Source organism: Danio rerio, chromosome 22 (assembly GCF_052040795.2).
Source record: "Danio rerio strain M-AB ecotype USA chromosome 22, GRCz13ab, whole genome shotgun sequence".
NCBI lineage: Eukaryota > Metazoa > Chordata > Actinopteri > Cypriniformes > Danionidae > Danio > Danio rerio.
This window is the reverse complement of record NC_141042.1, coordinates 1,051,239-1,070,981: the sequence shown is the minus strand read 5'-3', so window position 1 is coordinate 1,070,981 and position 19,743 is coordinate 1,051,239. Positions and strand designations below refer to the sequence as shown.

The 19,743-nt window shown below is 37.1% G+C and overlaps 1 protein-coding gene across 2 annotated transcripts in view; it reads left to right on the top strand.

The window, feature by feature from the left end:
• The window catches only part of cacna1sa (calcium voltage-gated channel subunit alpha1 Sa), a 56,368-nt gene that overhangs the window by 30,842 nt on the left and 5,783 nt on the right, over positions 1-19,743 (top strand). For both annotated transcript variants that reach the window (XM_087303185.1, NM_001146150.1), the window contains 23 exon segments: positions 249-308; positions 390-496; positions 2,738-2,825; positions 2,911-3,018; positions 3,256-3,308; positions 3,398-3,544; positions 5,890-6,091; positions 6,707-6,865; positions 8,546-8,656; positions 9,660-9,743; positions 9,861-9,908; positions 10,025-10,051; positions 10,132-10,257; positions 10,621-10,686; positions 10,760-10,851; positions 13,041-13,200; positions 14,405-14,532; positions 15,241-15,337; positions 17,350-17,452; positions 18,518-18,619; positions 18,754-18,887; positions 19,255-19,380; positions 19,461-19,529. In XM_087303185.1, coding sequence (XP_087159311.1) covers positions 249-308; positions 390-496; positions 2,738-2,825; positions 2,911-3,018; positions 3,256-3,308; positions 3,398-3,544; positions 5,890-6,091; positions 6,707-6,865; positions 8,546-8,656; positions 9,660-9,743; positions 9,861-9,908; positions 10,025-10,051; positions 10,132-10,257; positions 10,621-10,686; positions 10,760-10,851; positions 13,041-13,200; positions 14,405-14,532; positions 15,241-15,337; positions 17,350-17,452; positions 18,518-18,619; positions 18,754-18,887; positions 19,255-19,380; positions 19,461-19,529 — 2,397 coding nt within the window.

The window sequence follows — 19,743 nt, the reverse complement described above, 5'->3', positions numbered from 1 at the left end:
TTACTATATTATTGCACTTTTTATGTGTAGTCATGAACAAACTAGTTTGTAGAGCAAGCAGTGTAACCGTTCATAGTCATTTCTCTATCGGAAAACGAATCGGAAGTACTAAAACGATCGCAAAAACGAGCACACTTCCACATCGCAGAATAAAGTCAATATGACTGACATGTCTTGTGCTTTCCTTAGTCTTTGTCACAACTTAACTTGCCATTGCCTTCAACATGATGCTCTCCTCTACCCCGCAGGTCCTGGCCTACGCTGATTACGTCTTCACTTCAGTCTTTACTGCAGAGATTGTGCTGAAGGTGGGGATGGTGTGTTTGGTGTGTGTTCTGCGTAGCTAGCCTTTGTGTTCTGTGAGTTGTTGAGTACTCCGTCTCTTGCAGATGACCACGTACGGTGCGTTCCTACACAAGGGTTCCTTCTGCCGAAACTCCTTCAACATCCTGGACCTGATTGTGGTCGGCGTCTCGCTGCTGTCAATGGGAATGGAGTGAGATTTTAAAGCAGTCCAGTCTTGTGTTGACACATAAAGCAGACTTAAGGCTCATTTACACTGAGTGTTACGGTTCGGTACAGTACAATATGGTGTGAATTTATTTCCATTTACTGTCAAAGTAAGGGTTAGGAGTAAAAAAGTAATCTGTACCACTTTTTTTGGCACTCTTCTGGAAAGAGCAGGGGTCTGATTCATAGAATTTGTGTAGAAGCCTTACAAAAAGTGAAATGTACAGCAGAATAATGTGAAGATTTTGCCCTATTCAATATGTAGAGTCAGGCATTTCAAAAGAGACTATTGCGATTGGTTCTTCAGCAACAATTCGGAATGCGAGGACCCAAACTGAAGTGACGAAACCATGCAAATGATTCAAGTCAAGCGGGAAAACAAAAGCCCCTTTCACACATTGATATTGGTAAATATCCAGAAAATTTCCGGACGATTTTACCGGTAACTTCAAAAAAGTGCTGTTTACACAAGCGAGGACGTTACGGATGTTTTGGAAAGACTATTCACACAACCATTCCAAAATACCAGTAAATTCTGTCATCATTAACCAGAAACGAGCTCTAAACGGCTGCGCTTGTATTTGTAAACATTTGACTACATCACAAACTCTGTGGATTGATCAGTATTGTGAACAACTTTGATGAAAATATAGAGGGACACTTTCGCATGTCGAGATGTTCATAATACATGTGTGCTGGCGCTCACGGGCTGCTTCACGGGCACACGCGTCAAGAAACTGAAGGAAGCAGGGCTTAAAGGTAAACAAACAACGGCTTATGATAAGCATCGAATAGATAATTATTTACACAGTTGGCATTAGGAAGCAACATAAAAACGTTATCTGGCTAACAAAAATGTGTATGGAAGAACATTCAAAGGCTTTTATTTTCATGAACCAAATGGACATGAGTGCGTCTGACTGTTCCGATTGGCTAAAGTAGATGTCTCACTTCAGCACATTCTAGACGTGAACGCGCTCTTTCCGGCAATCTTCCTTCTGCGTTCACACAGTGCAGCTTCCGGCAAATTACTGGTAATGTTACAACTTCTCTTTCCGGAAAATAGCCATAACTGATTTACCCAACCCAGGCTCATTCTGAAAACGTAGTCCAGCGGACGTTTCTGGAGGCCGCGAAATATGTCCCGGGAGGTACGTATGGCTGCATTTCAGTTTTTTAAGCAAACGCTACGGGGCAGTGTGACGCCGTTCCCTTTCGCGCTTGCCGGCTGACCGCTTACCTCTGTGTGGAGGGCTTTTCCGCTGCAGTCAGTTTGTCCGGTCAGCTCATCATGTGCATCGGCGTACTGCAGATGCAGAGAGGAGGAGCTGACAAAGGCGTCCGGGTTCGAGTCCGGGGAAGAGCGGTTCCAGAAACCAGGTAAAACAAAAACAGAATACAAAAAATAAAGCAAACGAGTTCATAACAGGGTGAGAATGCGGTGAAATCTGAAAAACAGACGAGGCTTTTTCTTTTTCTAGACGGCTTTTCTAAATTGTTGCTCGGGTTTAGGGACGTGAGCGGGCGGGCGGGTCAATCGGTAAAACTGGTTGGGTTCAGGGAAGGAGGAGGGTGGGTCAGCCGATAAGCCGGTCACGCAGTCAATCATTCGGTCAGTCAGACAGCGGCCTCTGGTGGGTTGACGCGAGAACAGCGCGGGCGCGAATGGCACTCGCGAGAGACAATACGAAAAATAAGAAAAATCACACACAGCATCCTCTTGCGGATTCGCGAAAACAAAAACTGCACAAATATGTACCTCCCGGGACGTATTTAGCGGTCTCCAGAAACGTCCGCCGGACTACGTTTTCAGATTGAGCCTGGGTTGGATTTACTGGTATTTTTAAAAAGGGCCTGTTCACACATACAGATCTTTCCGGAAAATTGCTGGTCATTTTCTGGAAAGATGTGTATGTGTGAAAGGGGCTATTGAAGGAGGCTATAATGTTGGTGCATTTCTCAAATATTTGCAAACAATATGCAAATACATCACAATTTATTACATCCAAAGTAAAACTTTCGACTGATTCGGAAGTTCTAAAGCAGTCACTAAAACGAGCACCCTTCCGCATTGCAGAATAAAGTCAGAGGGAGTGAAAGCACGAGCCTTCCTGTAGGGAATTGTACTGTACTGTACTGTCCGCTCAGTGGAAGCAAGGCCGGAGAGTACAAACAACTTTGTAGTTACAAAATGATGCTGTTCCAAAGTCCTGACGTTTCTCCGCAGATCAAGTGCCATCTCAGTAGTGAAGATCTTGAGGGTCTTGAGAGTATTGAGGCCTTTGAGGGCTATCAATCGAGCCAAAGGCCTCAAAGTGAGTTCTCTCACAGATTAGAGAGTGCTACAATAGAAACGTTAATCCTCTGTTCATCCGTCTCTCTGTCTCTGCTTTCATTCAGCATGTGGTCCAGTGTGTGTTTGTGGCCATCAAGACCATCGGCAACATCGTTTTAGTCACCATGCTCCTGGATTTCATGTTCGCCTGCATCGGCGTCCAACTTTTCAAGGTCAGGGAGTTCACACTTCAACTTAGTTATTATTTCTAGACTTAAAGAATAGTTCCACAAAATTAGTACTATGGAGGATGAGAGAGCTCCAGGATTTCATCTAAAATATCTTTATTTTGTGTTCTGACGAGGAACGAAGCTCTCAGGGGATTGACACGACATTAGGGAAAGTAATTATAACTGAATTGATCATTTTTGTGTGAACTACCCCTTTAATCTGTGTTTTGTTTTTGGCAGGGGAAATTCCTATACTGCACAGACCCGCTGAAAATGACGGCGGAGGAATGCCAGTATGGTTAAACGTTCATTGTATTTATTCTTTCACTCCACAATGTTAAAGTCTCCAAATCATTCTCCTGTGCTTTGGTGATGCTCTCAGGGGAACGTTTATTCAACATCAGGAGAACGCTCTTCATGATATGGTGGTCAGTCAACGCTTGTGGATGAACAGCGACCTGAACTTCGACAACGTTCTGAACGGCATGCTGGCTCTCTTCACCGTGTCCACATTCGAGGGATGGCCAGAGTACGCACTAGATAAACACTGTGCTCCCAGTCAGATAGTTACAAACGTGATGTGATTAGTAGGCCCACGAGGAATCTGCACGCATAGAAATCTGCACAAAATAATCTTCTGTCCAAAGGAAACACAAGATTGTTTCTCTTTTAAGGTTATTATAGTTAACGAAACGAACCAAAACAAGTAAACTAAAATGCAAAATAATTGTCGTTAACTGAAATAAAAACTGGTTTAAAAAAAAAACTAGAACGGAAACTGTGTTGTGTACATACAAAATTAACTGAAACTAGCTCAAATTATAGCAAAGACCTCCTTCATTTTCGTCTTTGTAAATGTGTTTAATGCATTATCTTACTGTAAACCCTTTAGAAGTAGCGTTAAATATAATTCGCGCTGCAGGTGTTTGACCTGTACGGCACCTCAGAGTCTGTAATCCTGCTGCCATTGGCCAGATAGAGCCGGTTCTCCTCCAGTCATCCTCTCTGTTGCTCCCGCCACAAAAACAACGAGTGGACATGACAGCAGCACGGTGACAGCATTAAATACAGACACTTTAAACTATTACTTTAACACGTTTGATCCCAATAATGGGTTTTATTTCTGTATCGCGATTGCAAACGAATCTTTTTAACCGGATCTTCTAAGTGAACCAGTTGAACTAGTTCACCAAATCGAACTGGAAAATGGAAAGATAATGCAAGTAAATTCAAACAAAATATTGCAAAAAATACAACCTACAAAATTTCAACTCAATTTTTCCCCTTTTTTTGCTTCTCTCGATTTTTCCTCTTTTTTTAAAATGTGCATTTAATATTTTTCTATACCATATAAATTTGGCTGATGTTTTTGGAGCGTTATTGTAAGTTATTTGTTAGATGAGCTCCAGATTTGGCTTCAGTACTGACTAATCTAATATATATGCACAAATACAATATTGTAAAGCTTCCTATTAAACAAAAGAGAGATTTGTGACGGGGTGCACACATACAGTTGAAGTCAGAATTATTCACCCCCCTTTGATTTATTTTCTATTTTAAATATTTCCCAAATGATGTTGAACAGATTCAGGAAATGTTCACAGTATTTCCGATAATATTTGTTCTTCTGGAGAAAGTCTGATTTGTTTTATTTCGGCTAGAATAAAAGCAGTTTTTAATTGTTTAAACGCCATTTTAAGGTCAATATTATTAGCCTCTTTAAGCTGTATCTTTTTTCGATAGTCTCCAGAACAAACCATCGTTATACAGTAACTTGCCTAATTACCCTAACCTGCCTAGCTAAACTAATTACCCTAGTGAAGCCTTTAAACGTCACTTTAAGCTGTATAGAGGTGTCTTGAAGAATATCTAGTCTTAGATAGAGACTTTTATTAAACACTCTAAAAACATAACTCAAAACATCCGTTAGCACTATAGCTTAATGCATTATTGTAACTTAAAAATTCTAAAATGCTGATTACATTAAAACTTTTAAGTTGCCAGAATACTTTTAAGTTTTTAAAACAGGAAAATATTGATAATGATATCAATTTAAAAATGCGGCTAATTTAAAGGTAAATTTATCTGTCAGTTTCTCTAAAACAATATCTAACTTGCAGCAACCCAAAGAAATTGGGTTGATAACTCAGTTTTTCCACACTAATGGAGTTGTTTTGTATTTTTAAGTCTATACACTGATGTTCGTTGTTATTTTTTATATTGATAATATGAGACAGTACATGTTTTTGTTTTGTAAAACAATGAAAACCTGTGGTTTAATCAGCCTGATCTCACGAGAAAACGTAAGTATTTTACGTTTTGACAGTTCAGTGGCTAATTTGTACGAATTCGTATGAGTTCAGTCATATGAAATGGTACGATTTTAAAAAGGAGGCGTGGCACCTAACCCCACCCCTAACCCCAACTGTCATTGGGGGATGAGCAAATCGTACTAAATGGTACGAATTACATCGTACGAATTCATACGAATTAGCCACTAAATGAAAAAGTTACGAATTGCCGTGAGATTGTGTTGGGTTTAATACAAATAAAAATAAACCGAAAAACAAGAATGTTGTTAAATGCATTTCTAACACGCATGAACAGTAAATTTGAAAACAAATAAAAAATTAAACAACTTAAACAACTATTAATGCACACTGTTGCATTCATTTTTTGTTTTGTTTTGTATAACAATAGTTTTAGAGTGTATTATGACTGAAAATGTATTGAAAAAAACCTTCTCTCCGGTAAAAAGAAATTGAGGAAAACAAATAAACATGTGGGCTAATAATTCTGACTTCAACTGTATATGCTGATCACTGTATATACACACACACATATATGCTCTCCTAACTGTACCTGTATCCGCAGCTTGCTCTACAAAGCCATCGACTCGAATCTGGAAAACATGGGCCCTGTTTACAACAACCACATCGAGATCTCCATCTTCTTCATCGTCTACCTGATCCTCATCGCCTTCTTCATGATGAACATCTTTGTGGGCTTCGTCATCGTCACCTTCCAGGAACAGGGCGAGCAGGAGTACAAGAACTGCGAACTGGACAAAAACCAGGTAAAACATTACAATACTGTGCCGCATCGTAGAGGAGACCTATCATCACCCACGATTTACAAGACGAGAAGTGCATCGCAATTTAAACACACTCAGCATCTCTTAACATAAACATGTTTTGTCATGCATTTCTCTTCTTCATTAGCATCTCCAGCAGCCCTGAGTGAGAAGCAGCCGACTGTCCATTAGCCATTAGAGTGTTTGAGCTGCTGAAGATGATGTCAGCATAGACTAAGAGGATTATAGATGTGGAGTTCTAGATGAACAGCGACATAGACTGACAGAAGCGTCAACAAACTCACACATGACCAGCACTCGCAACACACACACTGCTGCTTTACATCACAGGCCTCTGTAGCTCCGCCCTCTTCCGAATAGAGCACAATCTCATTTGCATTTAAAGCGACAGTCACCAAAACGCCACAATTAGGATCAAAGCCTGAAAGGGTCAGTTACAGAGAGCTGGAGGACATCATCTGTGTGCTGTTCTCAGCTCAGACTCAAACACACACACTATAGAGACAGCAGAGATGCATTTAGTGGCAGAATAGGTCTCCTTTCAAATGAAAATGGCATCAAATGCTGTCTAATGTGTCGTTCTGTTGTCTTGGCTAGCGTCAGTGTGTCCAGTACGCCCTCAAAGCTCGACCCCTAAGGTGCTACATCCCCAAAAACCCCTACCAGTACCAGGTCTGGTACATCGTCACCTCCTGCTACTTCGAGTACCTGATGTTCCTCCTCATCATGCTCAACACCATGTGCCTCGGGATGCAGGTATGAAAATACAGCCGTACATTTAGGGTTTTGAGGCGTTGCGCTACGCTGTTTAAATAGCAAATGCATTAGCGCTCATTTGTGCACTCATAGGCGTTCTGCTCTAAAAAGGAAGGCGTTCTGAGGCGGACCGCTGGCGCGTTGCTATTTTGAGAAACTATAATAGATTTTTCATTAGACCAAAACTAACCCGGTCTAAACTCCAGCGCAGAGTTGCACCTCGCTTACACACTGCTTAATACACACAAGAGCAATAGGCAAATATCTTTACATATGAAAACATTTAAATATTAAGGATATATATAGGATATAATAAGAATAGATATAGAATATAGATATAAAGGATTAAAATATTACAAAACATATTATTTTCTAGCCTACATAAATATGAAAAATCACTGCTTTTATGTCTTCTTCATCTCGGGAGGCTTTTTCAGTTCATTCATAACAATTTGCTTCTGTATAATGTTATTATTATTAGCAGTATTATTTATTATATCCATATTTATATTAGTTTTATTAAAAACAAGCTTAGATTTGTCCACCTGTCAGGTTTTAGACCATATGGGGCACAGTATGTGTTTTAGGATATAACTCAGGTTTTTCAGCACACTTCATTATTATTGTTCATTTATTTGTTTGCTGGAAATTGGAACTGAATTTAAAAATAGTTTTGAAGCAAATATTTGCGCTTAACAAACAAAATTAATTATTTATAGGCTAATTGATGTCTGTGCGTAAAGGTTTCCCTATCCAAGAGCGAAAGTGAAAGTGAAAGTAGATCCTTTACCTCTTATTCTAACGCAGTAGATGCTCTGTTTAACTGTTTTCTGTTAAAAAACTGTCAACTGTCAACTGTTTGCTTGTGAAATGCTCATTTTTTCCACTTAGACTTACTTTGCGTCCTGTAAATAGTGAATGCGCTCTTGGTGCGACACAGCTGGCTCTTAAAGGGAATGGGAGATGAGACTCTGATTGGTTTATTCTCAAAACACACCTATAACTCATTAAGAAAATAAACTCAACCCTTTTAGACCATGCGCCACGGCGCAAAGCGGATTTTCCCGTCCGTAAATTAGCAGAAATGCGTTCTGACACGCCCTGAAAGCGTTTGCACCCTGCGTTTTGCGCTCTGTGCATGGACCGTCAAAATAGAGCCCTTAGTCTTCAGTATCAGCTGATTTTAGAGCAACCACAAAGTGTGTTTGTGTATTTAATAGTACCGGAAGCTCTTATATGTCAAGGAGATTTTGGGTTCTCAGTTCATGACCTCTAAAAAAAAACAACAATAATGAACAATAATGATGCAAATGATGAACTTTCACTTTATTATCAATATTGTTATTATTATTCACTTAGTTTTTATAGATTGTTTTGTAACATATAAAAAGGAAAAAGGATATATATATACCCATACATATATACAGTTAAATTCAGAATTATTAGCCCTCATGTATATTTTTCCCCAATTTCTATTTAACGAAGTAAAGATTTAACCCATTTCTAATCATAATAGTGTTAATAACTCTAATAACTGATTTATTTTCTCTTCGTCATGATGACAGTGAATAATATTAGACTAGATATTCTTCAAGACACTTCTATACAGCTTAAAGTGACATTTAAAGGCTTTTTAAAAGATATTTCATACATTGAATCTGCGATTTCTCTGCCCTTCAGCACTGTAAGCAGTCTGATCACATCACTGATCTGGCAGACACGCTGAACGTCATCTTCACCGTCCTGTTCACAGTGGAGATGATCCTCAAACTCGGCGCATTTAAAGCAAAGGTGAGACACAACTTCTGAAAATACCTCTTATATTTCTGACACGATTAACCGCTGAGCACTGCCTTTTAGTAATGGTAAACAATAAACCACAAGTTTTCATTTGCATAATATTTCTGTGTACTGTATATAGTTATGTATATAAATGCAGATGCATACATTTCAGAAAATGTGTTTATACATAGATATAAAACATCTACATATTTTGATTGATATAGATATATATGCTAATATATTTGTTTTTCTAGATTTGTGTGTGTGTGTGTGTGTGTGTGTGTGTGTGTGTGTGTGTGTGTGTGTGTGTGTGTGTGTGTGTGTGTGTGTGTATAGTAAATACAAACTTTTATTTTTGATGCAATTAATCACGATTAATCATTTGAGAGAGTGTATATATATATATATATATATATATATATATATATATATATATATATATATATATATATATATATATATATATATATATATATATATGTATGTGTGTGTGTGTGTGTGTGTGTGTGTGTGTTTATATATATATATAATACACTTATATATATATATACACTTTCCCAGAGACGGGTTGCGGCTGGAAGGGCATCCGCTGTGTAAAAACTTGCTGGATAAGTTGGCGGTTCATTCCGCTGTGGCGACCCCGGATTAATAAAGGGATTAAGCCGACAAGAAAATGAATGAATGAAAACACACACACACACACACACACACACACACACACACACACACACACACACACACACACACACACATATTTATGTAAATATTTTAACTCTATGTATTTAAATATATAAAAATATATAGACAAACTTTATTTTGTATTTGTTTAATTGTGATTAATTGTTAAAAGCAATAATATAAATAAAAAATATATGTAAATTTGTAAATATAAAAGTATATACATGTTTTTGTGTGTGTTTGTGTGTTTGTGTGTGTGTGTGTGTGTGTGTGCGTGTATAAAAGTACATAAGTATACACGGCGCACATACAGCCTTAAATCTTTATCTCGCAGGGATACTTCGGAGACCCCTGGAACGTCTTTGATTTCGTGATCGTGGTCGGCAGTATTGTTGACGTAATACTCAGTGAAATTGACGTAAGTTTCACTTCTTATAAGTACAGTTAAAAATAGTGGGCTTTACCTGTTCTACTGTTCTCAGTGACTGTCGATGTGTGTATTTATTCCTCTTTTCTGTATTTTCTTCTTCTCCAGGCGGCTCTCGCGGCTCAGGGCGGACTCTACTGCCTCACCGGCTGCTCTGTAAATACACACAAACATTTATACTGTGAAAAATTCCTTGCTCTGTTGAGCATCATTTGGGAAATACTTGAAAAAGAATAATTCTGACCAAAACTGTATTTTCTCTTTCCTTTCAGGAAGTGAATCCAATGCAGGCTATAGCAGTAAGTGGAGATTTAATAAAAGTTTTCACGATAATAAAAGCCTCTACACTGGTGTTTAAAGCACTGTGTCTGTTCTTCAGGACTCGGAGAACATGAGTGTTTCCATCACACTCTTCCGGCTCTTCCGCGTCATGCGTTTGGTGAAACTCCTCAACCGTTTTGAAGGCATTCGTAACCTGCTGTGGACCTTCATCAAATCATTCCAGGTTTAATGAACTGCTGCGTCTTCATGATTATATAATGAAGATGTCTTAAACTGTGCTGAAAGACTGATCGCCAACTTAACTTCATATATTTTAGCACTTTACATAGTCGCATCACCGAAATTAAGATTGATTAGGATTCGTTATAGAACTAAACTATATAGGAAGGAGGAAAAACTACATGATTACATATCTCAGGTCGGCAGTGACCCTGTACATTTTTAATAGAAAATTGATCTTATAAACTGATATTATTCATGTTTATTGATTATATGAATATACAGACGAATGCTAGGCAGGAAAATGTCTCATTTTAACGAAATGCGCATGATTAAAATGTGTTTTAAAAGTTGGTGTGTTTTTCAGGCTTTGCCATACGTGGCTCTCCTCATCGTTATGCTCTTCTTTATATACGCCGTCATTGGGATGCAGGTAAAATATGCACAATAGTTATGATTTATTTAACCTTACACTACATAATAACATGGCTGTCTTCTCCTGTCAGGTGTTTGGCAAAATTGCGTTACTAGATGGCACCATAATCAACCGTAACAACAACTTCCAGACATTTCCTCAAGCCGTTTTACTGCTGTTCCGGTATGAAGTGCGAAAGATTTGCTGAATTCATTCATAAGAATGTTTGCAAAGACTGGAGATGCACCAATCAAGATGTATCATCAGAGTAATCTAAATCTAATCCAAAAATAGTCAGATTACACTAACATAAAGGAATCTAAATTCGATCTAAAAGTAGTAAGATGAAGTAATCTAAATGTAATCCAATAGTCAGATTACGCTATCTTAAAAGTAATCTAAATGTAATCCAAAAGTAGTCTGATTACACAACCATAAAAGTAATTTAGATGTAATCCAAAAGAAGTCAGATTACGCTACCATAAAATAATCTCAATGTAATCCAATAGTCAGATTACAATATCTTAAAAGTAATCTAAATTAATGCAAAAGTAGTCCAATTACACTACCATGGAATTAATCTAACTGTAATTCAAAAGTAGTGAGATTACGCTACTGTAAAATTAAGCTAGGTGTAATCCAAAAGTAGTCAGATTACACTAACATAAAGGTAATCTAAATTCAATCCAAAGTAGTGAGATTATGCTACCATGAAGTAATCTAAATGTAATCCAATAGTCAGATCACGCTATCGTAAAAGTAATTTAAATGTAATCCAAAAGTAGTCTGATTACACAACCATAAAAGTAATCTAAATGTAACCCAAAAGTAGTCTGATTACACAACCATAAAAGTAATCTAGATGTAATCCAAAAGAAGTCAGATTACGCTACCATAAAATAATCTCAATGTAATTCAATAGTCAGATTACAACATCTTAAAAGTAATCTAAATTAATGCAAAAGTAGTCCGATTACACTACCATGGAATTAATCTAACTGTAATCCAAAAGTAGTGAGATTACGCTACTGTAAAATTAAGCTAGGTGTAATCCAAAAGTAGTCAGATTACGGTATCATAAAAGTAATCTAAATGTAATCCAAAAGTAGTCAGATTGCACTATCATAAAAGTAAACTAAATGTAATCCAAAAGTTGTCTGATTACGCTATCATAAAATCTAAATGTAATCCAAAATTAGTCAGATTACGGTATCATAAAAGTAATCTAAATGTAATCCAAAACTAGTCAGATTTTGTTAACATTAAAGTAATCTAAATGTAATCCAAAAGTAGTCTTATTACAATATCATAAAAGTAATCTAAATTTAATCCAAAATCAGTCAGATTATAGTATCATAAAAGTAATCTAAATGTAATCCAAAAGCAGTCAGATTATGGTATCATAAAAGTAATCTAAATGTAATCCAAAAGTAGTCTTATTACACTATCATAAAAGTAATCTAAATGTAATCCAAAAGTAGTCTTATTACACTATCATAAAAGTAATCTAAATGTAATCCAAATGTAGTCTGATTATGCTATCATAAAAGTAATCTAAATGAAATCCAAAAGTTGTCAGATTACTCTACCATAGAAGTGCAAACGCTTTAATAAATTCGTAAATAAGAAAGTTTGTGAAGACGCACCGATCATGATGTATCATGGATCATTTTTTACACCAACAAATTGGTTGATTCCAATAAATATCAGAATTTTTTGTATGTTTTTATAAATTGCTATTTTAATTTCAAAACGTAACTAAACACATTATGACATTTAGCTTTCTAAAATTCTGCTACATAACCTGTATGAAACAAAAACAGTAGACAGACTGAACATAGGTGCAAATTCAATGATTTCCAGTAGGTGGCGCCTTTAACAGTGTTCAGAAAGTGATTAAGTTATGACATCATTTCTCTACATCTTTATTGTTATAGCTGTGGTCTGATGATGTCTTTCATTGTTATGACAGCATTTATTGTAACAGTATTTTTATATTTAATCTTGAAAACATCACAACCACAAGAGTAAAACTTTCTATAAAATCCAATGCAATGCAGTTTGTATGCAAGTCTAGAAAAGAAATCAGCTGAATTTAGTAATTAAGAGAAAATAGCAGTTACTGAATGCGCATTTAGCACAATAAAGTACAATTCAGATTTCTTTTCCATCGATTGATGCATCTCTACACTTAAAAATAAAACTGGATCAACTTAAACATGTTACTTCAGCTTGTTACACCTAAAAGAAAGACATTTTTTCAACTTAATTTATTAATGAAAACTACATTCGAAAAAACTGAGTTCTATTAGGTTTAATTTGTTGACGTTTTCATTTTTTACAGTGCAGTAAATTCTGGTGTGTGTTAACAGGTGTGCCACAGGTGAAGGCTGGCATGAGATCATGTTGGGTTGTTTATACGGTCAGCGATGCGACCCAAAGTCAGAATATCTGCCCGGAGAAGAGTACACGTGTGGATCTGGATTCGCCATCCTCTACTTCATGAGCTTTTACATGCTCTGTGCTTTTCTAGTGAGTATCGCTTCATACATGCAAAGATGCTGGGTAATATTGTATTACGTGTAATCTGGATTACATAATGAAGTTCCAGAAATCAAGTAGTTGTAATCAGAGTAAATTATTTTTTACATCTAAATGTAGTCAGATTACACTAATATAATCTAAATGTAATCCAAAGGTAGACAGATTACACTACGATAAAAGTAATCTAAATGTAATCCAAAAGTAGTCAAATTACTCTATGATAAAGTAATCTAAATGTAATCCAAAAGTAATCAGATCACACTCCCATAAAAGTAATCTAAATGTAATCCAAAAGTAATCAGATCACACTCCCACAAAAGTAATCTAAGTGTAATCCAAAAGTAGTCAAATTACTCTATGATAAAGTAATCTAAATGTAATCCAAAAGTAATCAGATCACACTCCTATAAAAGTAATCTAAATGTAATCCAAAAGTAGCCACATTACACTACCATAAAAGTAATCTAAATGTAATCCAAAAGTATTCAAATTACTCAATGATAAAGTAATCTAAATGAAATTCAAAGGTTGTCAGATTATTTCATCATAAAAGTAATCTAAATGTAATCCAAATGTAGTCAGATAGTGCTACGATACAAGCAATGTAAATTTAACCCAAAAGTAGTCAAATAACTCTATGATAAAGTAAGCTAAATGTAATTCAAAGGTAGTCAGATTACGCTACCATAAACGTAATCTAAATTTATGCCAAAAGTAGTCTGATTACACTACCAAAAAGTAATCTCAATGTAATCCAAAAGTTGTCAATTATACTAAAGTAATCTAAATGTATTCCAAAAATAGTTAGATTACACTACAATAAAAGTAATGTAAAAATAATCCAAAAGTAGTCAGATTACACTATCATAAAAGTAATCTAAATGTAATCCAAAGGTAGGTCAGATTACACTACCATAAAAGCAACCTAAATGTAATCCAAAAGTAGAGCGATTACAATACTATAAAAGTAATCTAAATGCAATCCAAAAGTTGTCAGATTACACTACCATAAAGTAATCTAAATGTATTCTAAAAAAAGTCAAATTACACTACCCTAAAAGTAATCTAAATGTAATCCAAAAGTAGCTCAGAGCACATTAGCATAAATGTGTAATCTAACAAGTTTGATTAGTGGCTACTAATGTTATTGTACACGAAAGTAATGTTGAATGCTGAATGCGCTCTCTTGCAGATCATAAACTTGTTTGTCGCTGTGATCATGGACAACTTCGACTATCTGACCCGCGATTGGTCGATTCTGGGTCCGCAACATTTAGACGAGTTTAAGAAGATCTGGGCTGAATACGACCCCGAGGCCACGTAAGACAAATTACATCACTGCAGACGGCTTCAAAATGCATAGAAAATGACAACCACAACACTTTTTACAATGTTATTCAATGAGGGGAACAATGTACTTTTATTTAAATAAATAGGGATTGATCATATATTTTAAAGGTGAAGAAAGGTGAAAGATTTTTGAAAGAATTTTGTGTTTCATATTTAGCTTGCATTATAATACCAAGAATGTGTTTTAAGAAAGCAAATATTGTCCATTTTGGTTTCAGGATGATTTATATGAAAACTTATTTCCACCATGGAAAAAAAAATGACTATAAAGTCTGATTTGTGAGAGTGCTGGAAAAAATACATATTACTTTGTTACATTTTAAAACCAATTTTCATATTATTTTTTATGAAATGCAAAAATAGTCATAACAGATCTTTAAAAAGTGATAATTTCAAGATATACATGCATAAATCTGAAAAAAAATCTGTCAAAATTTTGTAAAAAAAAAAAAAAAAAAAGATTAATTAAGTACAGATTGCAAGAATGAAAAAAAATGAATTCCCAGAGTGAAATTGTGAGATTTATAGAGGAACTATTATATTATTATCACTTTTCTAAGAGTTTAATGAGGGATCTCTCAATTGAAAGTCTCCATCACCTTGTTCATCATTTTATTCTGTGGCAGAAAGAAGCTCCGGCTGAGTGTAAATGAGACTCACTCATGTGATGTTCTGCAGGGGCCGCATAAAACACCTGGACGTGGTGACGCTGCTGAGGAGAATACAGCCTCCGCTCGGATTCGGAAAATTCTGTCCTCATCGGGTCGCCTGCAAGGTCTCACACACACTTATACAAGAAAAATAACAGAGTACAGGTTGTTAAATCATTAAAAAGTAGTGATGTGTGTGCATTATTTTCTAATCATTCAATGGAGTGAATGCATTATTCTGGTTATACTCTGGTTCCCAATGCTAAACCTACTGCTGAGATGTTGTATGTTGAGAGTTTATTAGTCAGTTGTCCTCCTCTAACGTCTCCCGTGTAGCACTAGTGTCCTCCACTTCTCCTCCGTCTGTTGTGTTCTGATGTGATTTCTGACTGTCTCTGCTCTGAAATAACTCTAATCATTCAGCGGAGTGATATGGAGCTGTAATGCGCTCTAAACCTGCCGGAACTACTTTAGCTGTGCCTTTATCTGACAATAACCAAACACCAGAGAGTGATTCAGTGTTCAGTCCACCTATTTGTTTAAAATGAGCTGAAATAACACAATGCTTGAGGTTTTTTTTGGCACAACTTAATTATTTTACGAACAATCCGCTTAAATTTGTAAAAACGAATAAGTTGAGTTGATTTCTTACATGGAACCCAGCATGTTTTTACCGTTTATGTATAGATAATAGTTGTATTGTGTAGTTCTGTATTGCACATCAGGGATCTGCTATGAATAGGGTGCTGAAATCACTTTTAAATAACGATTATTTTTTCCTCAGACTTTCACTTTGAATAGTGCGCTTTAATGGCGCCGTATAGGGGCAGTGCTGATCTCCAGTTTTTACTTAAAATATTGCTGAAACTAATTATTGCAAAAAAATTGCCTCGCCTGACAGCAAGAAGATCACTGGTTTGAGCCTCGGCTGAGTCAGTTGGCATTTCTGTGTGGAGTTAGCATGTTCTTCCCGTGTTAACATAGGGTTTCCCCCCCACAGTAACACATGCGCTATACTGAGAGTCCAAACACTGAAGAGCAAATTCATCGAGCTCTACAGATCATGAACCATGCAAACCAGAGGTGACAGCGGAGAGGGAAAAAAAACTTCACCGATAGGAGAGTGAAGAAAAAAAACCTTGAGAGAATCAGACTCAGTTCGACACAACCATTTTAATTTCTCCGCTGGCCAAAAGTCTAGTGCAGAGCTGCAGTCTCAGCGGTGGAGGCTGGAAGCTGGACCTCAGTGAAGACTCATCTGTCCCTGGAGCGTCACTGGAATCCCCCATGACCACCAGAGCAGCAGCAGCTCAGGATATGGCCTGGTCCCGGATATGGACACCTTGGGATCATCTCGTCGCTGGTCTTGGATCCAATCAGTGACTCCGCATAATCTGAGGGCCTCGGGATGAGTATCCCCAGGTGGAAATGGAGAATAAAGAGAATAATTAGCGTAGCTGCTGTTCATAGTGTATATAAAGAAGATGCAGAAGTCTGTGTGGAACCCGCTAGGTGATGCACTGAGTGTGTGCTTTACTAAACAGATAGATCTTTAATCTAGTGTTGAACTGAGAGAGTGTGTCTGAGCCTCAGATGTTATCAGGAAGGCTATTCCAGAGTGTAGGAGCCATAAAAGGAGAAGGCTCGACCTCCTTTACTTGACTTTGCTATACTAGGTGCTACCAGAAGCCCTGAGTTTTGAGATCTTAAGAGCGAGTTGGATTGTAGCGAGACAGAAGGTTGGTTAGATAAATAGGGGAGCTATATAAGCTAAAATAGCTATAGGGGATTGTCCGTAGTGTATGTGTGTGATTGAGTGTGTATGGGTGTTTTCCAGTGATGGGTTGCAGTTGGAAGGGCATCTGCTGCATAAAACATGCTGGATAAGTTGGTTCATTCTGCTGCGGTGACCCCAGATCAATAAAGGGACTAAGCTAAAGGAAAATTAATGAATGAATTACGCAGTGCAATGATGCTCAAAACCTGCCGGAACTACTTTATGTGTTTATCTTTATCTGAAAACAACGACTCGCCTTAGAACGCTCACCAGCCAATCAGAATCAAGCATTCATTAACCATAGTAGTGTGAAAATGTTTAACCGTTTAAGGGACTTTAATGTTGTGTTTGTGTTTGCAGAGACTGATTTCCATGAATATGCCCTTGAACAGCGACGGAACCGTAACGTTTAACGCCACACTCTTCGCTCTGGTCAGAACGGGACTGAAGATTAAAACTGAAGGTTTGAGGTCACATTTAATTATTTTAATTAAATTCACATTTAACTAATATATACTGTTAAAATTATGCTTGGTAACCTGTACAGTAATGTTTCTTCTGTTACATACCATCAGTTAACTACTTCATACATATTATTTATTGAGTTTGGCTGGTTTGTGTTAGCAAATACAATGTTATAATGTCAACAAATGCGGTGGCACGGTGGCTCAGTGGTTAGCACTGTGGCCTCACAGCAAGAAGGTCGCTGGACAGAGTCCCAGATAGTTAAGTTGGCGTTTCTGTGTGGAGTTTGCATGTTCTCCCCATGTTGGCGTGGGTTTCTCCACAGTCCAAACACATGCGCTATTGGGAAATTGTGTGAATGTGAGTGTGTATGGGGGTTTCCCAGTACTGTGTTGCGGCTGGAAGGGCATCCGCTGCGTAAAACATATGTTCGCTGTGGCGAACCCTGATAAATAAGGGACTAAGCTGAAGGAAAATGAATGAATGAATATTACGAAGCATTTTTGGTTTCGGTTTTCCACCAAGTACATCCAGAATTTTTGGATTCAGAATCTTCACTTGAGTGCATTCCTAATTAGTTGTATGACTTTGAGAAAAAAATAATTTAAAAAAATCTACAAGTAGTTTTTTTTAGTTATCTTTACTTTAAGACATTTTTTAAGATGATTTTTAAGAGCTTTTCTAGAATACAAATTCTTCTGATTGATTCGTTCAGAAGAATCAACACTTCAAATGTCAACAAACGAGACCTTACAGTAAACTCTTCTTGATTTTTTTTATGATTTATGATTTAAATAAAGATTATTGATTTAACAAGCAAGGTATTTCTATTTAAAACCTTTTAGTATGTCATTTTGTTGTATTAATACATGGAATTTTCTTGATTTACGATAATTCGTCACAATTTTGATGTGTCTACCAAACAATAATCCCTGAATAGAGTCCATCGTCAAATGATTCTTGTTTTAAATATGACAGACAGTTTCTTTGCTATGTGAACTATTGCTGCACCAATTTACACTTTAATGGCTGCATATTAAAGCCTGATATTTCCATCCTTCAGGTAATTTCGAGCAGGCGAATGAAGAGCTGCGTGCAATTATTAAGAAGATCTGGAAACGCACCAGTATGAAACTGCTCGACCAGGTCATTCCAGCACTCGGAGGTGAGATCTGCCATAAATGAAGCTGAAATACAAAGAAAACAATAAAAAATAACCTCTAAATGAACCTGAGATACAAAGAAAACATTAATAGCATGCAATAGCATTAGCTTGATCAAACATGGCCTGAATCACAGATGACGAGGTGACAGTGGGCAAGTTCTACGCCACGTTTCTGATCCAGGACCACTTCCGGAAGTTCATGAAGAGACAGGAGGAATATTACGGATACCGACCGAGCAAGAAGAATAAAAACACCACAGAGATCCAGGTCAGATGTTAAATCATTGTAGAAAATAAATAATCTAACATTTTTTGGACCAATTTTACTATTTGTTTCAGTGCTCTTTATATAAAGGACTAGTCATAAGTAAAGAATATTTGACTTAACACCACTGAGTTATTAAAACACATCAGGAGTGCATTATTTCCTGATAATCCAGCAGCCTGCAGTGCATTATTCTGGTTATACTCCGGTTCCCAATGCTAAATCCACTGTTGAGATGTTGTCAATAACCAAACACCCCAGAGTGCTCATCAGCCAATCAGAATGAAGCTCTTGCAGCTTTAAAATTGTGTTTTTTAATATTATAATATTATTATATTTAGTCATTGGGCCCTGACCTGTGTTTCTCCAGGCGGGTCTGAGGAGCATCGAGGAGGAGGCGGCTCCTGAACTCCAGAGAGCCATTTCTGGAGACCTCCTTAATGACGAGGAGATGGACAGAGCGATGGAGGAGTCCGGAGAGGAGGGCATCTATAGGGTGGGTGCAGATCAGAGATGATGGAGTGATGGAGAAAAGCAGAGTCATCTCATTTCTCTCTCTGTTCTCCTCTTTAACAGCGTGCTGGAGGTCTGTTTGGAAACCATGTGGATCCGTTCAGCATGGAGAGAGGAACCGGGGCAGCACAGGTAGGCGTGGGCCGGTATAAGATTCTGACAGTATGATAACCTGGAATAAAATATCAGGGTATTGCAATTACTGCTCTAAAACTATATAAAGTAGCTATAAAAAAAACAAGTAAAAAATACAAGCATATACCGTTGGAACGGTATAAAAGAAAATTTCAGTAATTTTAAAACCTTGACTTTTCCAAACCGCGGTGAAACCGGTTATCCCATGCCT